Source organism: Arachis duranensis, chromosome 2, assembly GCF_000817695.3.
Source record: "Arachis duranensis cultivar V14167 chromosome 2, aradu.V14167.gnm2.J7QH, whole genome shotgun sequence".
Lineage (NCBI taxonomy): Eukaryota > Viridiplantae > Streptophyta > Magnoliopsida > Fabales > Fabaceae > Arachis > Arachis duranensis.
The window spans coordinates 70,197,904-70,205,238 of NC_029773.3; the positions used below are offsets into that span (position 1 = coordinate 70,197,904).

Here is a 7,335-nt window from a genome sequence, read left to right on the forward strand (position 1 = left end):
TATCGATAAATAAAATAAAATGTTCCAATCTTTTAAAAGGACAATATAAAAATTTTATAGTTTTTTTATGGATTAATGGGCTGGTCATAATAAAATAATTTTTATATATTTATTTATTTTGAATTTTCTAAAAAAATTATTGTTATTAAGCAAATTTAAATAAAAAAATTCATAATTTGATAACTAATTAATCATAAGAAGAAGGAATTAAAAGCATGATTAATTATATCAAAAATAACATAAATATTTATTTAAATAAATATTATTTCCTTCGTCCACATATACAAAAAAAACAGCATAAACAAAAAGGCCATAATTGACAGGATTTTAGACTAATAAGTTATAATGCTTAGTCTTTTCTTTCTATTGTCTTATTTGTTTCTTTTTTCTATTTAACCAAAAAAAAAATAATGAGCAAATTATCGAAAAGTATTCAAAAAATTTAAATACTAATTACCAAAAAAAATTTAAATACTAAAAAAAATATTTCTTATTTTAGAGATCAACATGATAAAAATATTTTAAAAATTAAAAAATATAACAAAAATAATAAAAAAATTTATTTTTATTTACATAAATAGCAAAAAAATAATTATAAAAAATGTTATGTATATAACTAAAGTGCTAAAATTGACAGTTCACTAAATAGTACAGTATAGGTATAAATGTGCGTAAAAAATACACAAAAAATAATCTAGGTTATTACCATACCTCATAAGAGCTAGTGTAGTTTTCTATATTCTCGGATATTGATTAACGACAACAATTTTGTCGGGTGAGTTTGTCTGTTATTCAAATTCTTCAGCACCGTTTGCCATATATACTGTATTAATGTCGAATTCAATTGCCATACAAATTACAATAAGAAAGACGATTTTTGTAAAATTTCTTCGCTTATATACTATTATGCTTGCAATGGTGATATTTTTATGATTTTTGAATGAACATAATTGAATTAACATAAGGTATATATTAGGGTAGGTTTCATGTTTCATATCTACAATAATTGATGATAAATACCATAACAGACAAAGAATCAATTTCAATTATTTAATGTAATTGATATTATAATTACCATTCTTAATTATTATTATTATTATTATTATTATTATTATTATTGTATTCTTATATATAAAAATCAAATTATAAAAAAGAATATTAAGTATTAATTACAAAAATGTCTAATACAAAAGATATGATTTTATAATTAATATCATTTTAATAAGAATATGATAAGTAGAATGATAAAAGAGTAAGATACTGTTATTAAGTGATGTAAATGAAGTAAATTATGAAAAATTTTAGCTAAATATCATTGAAAAGTTTTGGTTAGCAAATTATTTTCAGAAATTTTTTGGACCAATTTGGATAAATACTATTTTTTTTAAAACAAAATTGAAAATGGCGTCGTTTCCATGACCCCCACTCTGTCATGCCCTAACCTAATCTGACGTGATCACCTCAACCCAGCCCCAGCCCTCAACGTCTCTCTTCTCTTGTCTCTTTCTCGTCACTCTCTCCCTCAAGCTCAAGCTCTGTTACAGTCTTACCTCTCGTCTCCGGTCTCTCACTTCTCTCTCGGTCTCGCACTCAGTCGCCGCCTTCCCTGCGCTCGCTTCGCACTCAAGCATTCGGGTGGTGGTGGTCGTCGTCTTCTTGCTTCGCCGTCAGTTCAGTCGATCAGCTTCCTTCACCGTCGGTCCCTGTGCAGGTGAGCTTCCTTTGTCCCTGTTATTTCAGTGTCGATTTCATTGCTGTAAGTTGAATTTGTTGCTGAACGTATCACTGAGGAAATTTTTTTGTTGCTGGAAAACATCACTGCGTGGAATTTGTTGCTGATTATCATCACCGAAGCTTGAATTTATTGTTGTCTTGCTTAAATAATCACTTAGCTAAATCTTTTGTTCCAACAAATTCCCCTGTTCTTTCTTGCTCAATTTTGTTGCTGTAATTCATCTCTGCAACTTGATTTGGTTGCTGAAAATATCACTGAGCTAATTTTTTGTTGTTGCTGAAATCACCACTGAGTTGAATTGTTTCCTGATCATCATCACTGAACCTTGAATCTGTTGCTGTCTTGTTGAAAAAAATCACTTAGCTAAATTTTTTGTAGCTTGAATCTGTTGTTGTCTTGCAGAAATAATTACTTAGCTAAATTTTTTGTTGCTGTAAATCTGTAAATCAGCTTTTTTTATGCTAAATCATTTGTTGCTAAAAATGATCATAGTTGAACTTGTTGTTGAAAATGAGGTTCATGCTCTTTGCAACTCAGAATAAAATTGTTCAGTTAAATTGTTGTTCTCATGCTCTTTGTTTGTTGTTTTTTGCTAGAATTTTAAAATTGTTCATGCTCTCTGTTTGTTCAGTCAAATTGTTGTTCCCATGAATCTGTTGTTGTTCCCATGTCTTCATCGCAACTCAGTTGCTTTTATGAAATTATTCTTGGTATTGATTTGTGACAAATACACAAATGTAGATATAGATGCAAATCAAAATGAAGGAAATCTTGGTCAAGCTTCAAATTTGTCCTATGAAAATATAGATGCTGGCTTTGAGATCACTCCTTGGATTTGATTTAATGACTGTGTTATCTTTTGCTTGCTCTTCTTCATTTAAATTGAGAAAGTATTTTGTACTGGTGATTAGTTTATTCTCTTTTTGCATCATTAGTTATGTCTAAAAATTGATATTTGATTGTTATTAATATGTTTGTAAAGACATGCATTTTAAGTTTTAACTTTTGATTTTGATTTTATTTTTATAATTTTACATTTTTATTTTATTATAACCGGGTCAACCGGATAAATTAGTGACCCACCGGCCGAACATGTGACCCGCTTGTATGACCGGGTCAAATACCGGTTCAGTTCTGATAACTATGGTTTAAACCCTTGCTCCACCTCCTCTTCTTTTTCTTCTTTGTTGTTATTTGCAGGGTTTTGCTGAAAATGAATTCGCTGGGTGTTAGACTTGCGAAGCATCTTCGTATCTCTTCTCTGAGCTCCTCTTCCCATGGTGTGTGTTACACTTCCCATTTCCCCCATTCTTCTATTATTATTATTATTATTATTATTATTATTATTATTATTATTATTATTATTATTATTATTTCACTTTAAGTGTGTAACCTCTTTGAATAGGTTTTTGTTGTTCTCGTTACTAGAACACACTTACTCATTTTATGCCGTAACCTTATTTTGAAGTCACTAAGATTACTAAGGTAGACTCATGAATGAACAATTAAAGCCATATGTTTTCTTATTGGCCAATGGATGAACTAAAATGTTTTCACATGCTTCTTTTTATTAATTAGACTTAGATTTTTTTTAATTAATCCCTGGTTTTGATTTCTCAGACTTATTTAGGTTGCACTTCCACTAAATATGTTTGAGCTGATCTTGTTTGTTCAAAGGAGAATTTCGACGACATGCGCTGGGGAAACTGGCTTGCTGCTGAGATTATGTTTAACTGTAATTTTTATTCATTGAATTTTCAGCAGTTGGAATGACGAGGACGGGAACACAGTGGTACTCAACATTGTTAACTGAAAGTGACAATGATGAGGGCTTAAATGATAGGGTTAATGATGATCGAAAGAACGAAGAACTGGATGATGAATTTGATGATTTTCTTGGTAGCAAGCCCGATCTAGAACTGCAGGGTGTGGATCCAAAGAGGGGTTGGGGATTTCGGGGAGTGCACAAGGTATCCGATGGTACTCATTGTTTAATTGTTTATGGTTGTTATTTATTACTATAGACATTGCTAGAGATGGAATTTTGGTTTGGTATCTGCAGAAAACCTAATCCACAGATATTATATACTTGATGCCTTTGAAATGCTATGATTGCATTAAAGTTTTCATTATGCACAATACAAGGTTTTAAGAGGGAATTAATTTTTAAGTATTATTAAAGCTGGTAATGTTTAAGCATGAAAAATTGAATTGATTCTGAATATAATTGTGCTGAAGCCAATTAAAGAGAGTTCTTCACTAAATGGAGATCGAGTCTTTGAAGCCGAAGAAAAATTACCAGAACTTAGAATAGTTTCTTTTTATTTATTCATTTTTTTATTTGTCATTCTTCCTGAGCTTTTAAAATGACAATCAATGATATGTTTTCCTGTTGCACTTTGTATACAAATATTTGATCACAAGAATGGTTTGAATTAGGCAATAATATGTGGAAAAGTTGGCCAAGTCCCTGTACAAAAGATATTGAGGAATGGGAAGAATGTAACGATCTTTACGGTTGGGACTGGGGGAATGTCTGACCAGAGAATCACGAGAGAAGTGGATATGCCAAGACCTGCTCAATGGCATCGCATTGCTGTGCATAATCACATCCTTGGGGCCTATGCAGTACAACAACTTTCTAAAAAGTAAGCATCAAGTATGCATAAAAGAGGATACTTGAATTTTGGTGTAAATGTTTCTGGCTCATGTTTGAAGCATCATTGCAGCTCTTCAGTTTATGTTGAGGGTGACATTGAGACTAGAGTTTATAATGATAGCATCAATGGTGAAGTCAAAAGCATTCCTGAGATATGTGTACGTCGTGATGGTATGGCAACCTTTTCTCTCCCCAATTGTTCTCCCACATGTACATTAATCTTTTTCTTTTCCTTTCCCTTTTTTTTATGTTTTTATGTTTTTATTTTTATTTTTATTTTACATAAAATGCTGTTGATTAGATAAGAAAGACTGAAAGCTAGGTCCCCATAGGGTGCACTGGCTCTTCCTGGCATTCAGAAAGTACCTACAGTGCTTATGTTTATTAAAGAAAGGAGGGGAATTTCTCGGGAGAAGGATAGCTTATCCAAAATTTAACCCAACTCATATCTTAGACGATTTGTTTCATCATCATGAGTGAAAGCTAATTGCTTATTTACGGTTAATTTTCTCATTCTAGCAATCACGAGCATTTTGGTTCACTCATCATTTAGTTAATTTATGGGTAAAAGAAAGCATTCTGCCATTCAATGTTATTGTTCCTTGTGTTCATGTTCATTTTTATTAATTTTTTCCCTCAAGCTCCTATCAAACTCAGGCTGTTCTTTTACCTCTATTTTATCTCCAGGGAAACTTCGTCTCATAAAGGGAGGAGAGAGCATTGATACAAATTCATTGGATGAATTGCGTAAGTCCTTTTAACTATAGTTCAATATTCCGGTCTGTACTTTTTGTCATTGATTTGCATTTCGTTGGTCTGACGCCATAATCAATTCATGCTGGCAGGAGAAGGGTTGTTTTAGCAGAAACCTGGAAAGTGGAAAGATTTTGGTGAAAATGTTATTTATGGAATGGAAAGCACGTGCTTTGTAAGAATCACATCTCTGTAGTGAGTAGCAGCATTTTTAATGAACAATATAAAGAATGCTTAGCCTTGTTCATTATTATTTTATCTTTCAGCGTTCTGGATTTCAGTTTCCCATATTCTTTTAATATATGGGAAAGTGCAGAAGAACAGTTTTTTCCCCCTATAACAAATCATGTAAACATGAATATGAATGATACTAATCAAGTAAGACTTAACGTCTACACGTGTGTAATTAGAATCTCTCCTTACCCCGAAAAGTTTATCTGTGAATGTTTTATTTAGTCTATGAAAGCTCTATTTCATCTGTTATGTGTCACTCATATCCGGATAATTAGAATGGGAGACCAAATTTTGAGAGTGAATATGCAATTTAGTTCTTAAAAAGATGTATGTGATACGGTGTCATTTACATCATTCATTGTCTACATATCTTGACTTTCAAGTTATTTGATGTTAAAAAACTTTCAGAAGCTAATGCAATGTTAAATTTAATTTCCCAAGGATCTTTTGATTTTAAAATTCATTTAAGGAGTAAATAGATGCTAGGAACATACTGCGATCGAAATTACATATTTACTCATTTTCAGAAAACAAGGCCTAATATAAAAGACCAGCTTATAATCATGCACTAGTCAAAATATCACGGTGGAGCAAAACGGCTGTTGTATTGAAATTGTGCGTAGTCACTTTTGGTGCTGCTGGGAATGATATAAAATATGGGTGTAACTCGTTAGTGAGGTTCTACATACATCATAATTTAATTTGAAAAAGCAATACAATAAATATATTAAACTTGAGCTGACTTATTTTTATATTTTTTTTTATAAATCACTCGACTCACTTGACGTACGTAAAGTTTCTATCATTTGTATAACTTTCATATTTAAACCTAAACTATATTTGATCCATCTCATTGTGATTTATATCAAGTCGGCATTAAACATTATATATTTATGTTGGTACAAAAAATGGATTTTTATGGACAAGAGGGTGTTTCGATTGTCAATGATTTCGACTACATAAACAAAAACGGAAAGCTGAAATAGAAGAAAGATGGTGCAAAGAGCGTCAAAGTCAAAAGATAGTTATTACCTTTTTTTAAGCAGCAAGGTTTGCTACTCGACCTTCAAGTCAAGTGGAGGACATGAGTGTGAAATTTGAGGAGCAAGCTGAAGAAACTTGGAGGTCAAGATTCTTCATAGTCAAGGCAAGGTCATGGTTGAGAAAAAGGAGGAAGTAAGATAGTGGATAACATGTTTCATGGCAAGACCATCTCCATGGCCTATAAATAGTAGAAACTCAAAATAGTTCTAGGACTTCTTCGAAAACACTAGAGCATCACAGATAGCCTCTGCCAAAATTTTCAGTCCCAGCAACGCAACGGAAGACCATAGAGCACAAGTGCACATGAGTGTTGAAAGTCCACTTTTATTTGCTTTTTCTTTTATTTTCTTTTTCTGTTTCTTTTCATTTATTTGCTTTACGCATTTTATTTTTACTTCGGTTCTTTAAGAATTTTGCTTGCTTTCAATTGCAATTTTAAAGTTTTATCTATTTTATTGCAATTCTTTATTATTTGTCACAATTCAAGCATCTCAAATATTTTGACATGAACGCTAAATAATTTTCGAATCGAGCCCACTCTTTTTCAAAGGAGTCGTATCTGCTCCCCAATATTTGAGATCTTGATACAAGCTTGATTTGACACCCTGTCGAGAAACCCTGCCGAGGTTACCAAAAATCAAGTGAAACAAATTGGCATGCTTAGTGGGATACTGGGTTAAGTAACGTATCAAAATTTGCATGCGATTATCCAGTAGCAAGTTAATAATAACTGATAGAGCCTCTTTTTCGATGGATACGTCGGATAATGACACTGGTGAAAACACAAGAGGCCAAGAGGCAGATGCTAGCCCATCAAGTCGAACGGCGAACCTTGTTATCGCAGAAGGAGTTTCTTCGACTGTACCCAGTACATGGCCTCGATATGAAGTATGGCTTCCATACAAATTGC

The 7,335-nt window shown here is 32.2% G+C and overlaps 1 protein-coding gene across 2 annotated transcripts; it reads left to right on the forward strand.

Moving 5' to 3' along the window:
* Positions 1 to 1,404: 1,404 nt before the first annotated feature.
* On the forward strand, positions 1,405 to 5,542 carry LOC107474825 (single-stranded DNA-binding protein, mitochondrial). 2 transcript variants are annotated; one of them, XM_016094460.3, is made up of 7 exons: positions 1,405 to 1,711; positions 2,936 to 3,015; positions 3,497 to 3,705; positions 4,175 to 4,383; positions 4,465 to 4,565; positions 5,082 to 5,141; positions 5,240 to 5,542. In XM_016094460.3, exons 2-7 carry the CDS (start codon positions 2,949 to 2,951, stop codon positions 5,254 to 5,256), a joined length of 663 nt encoding a protein of 220 aa, XP_015949946.1. In that variant the 5' UTR covers positions 1,405 to 1,711; positions 2,936 to 2,948; the 3' UTR covers positions 5,257 to 5,542. The 2 variants fall into 2 exon arrangements, with proteins under 2 accessions (XP_015949946.1, XP_015949947.1); XM_016094461.3 differs by having other exon boundaries at positions 1,424 to 1,711; positions 3,500 to 3,705.
* Positions 5,543 to 7,335: the final 1,793 nt, after the last annotated feature.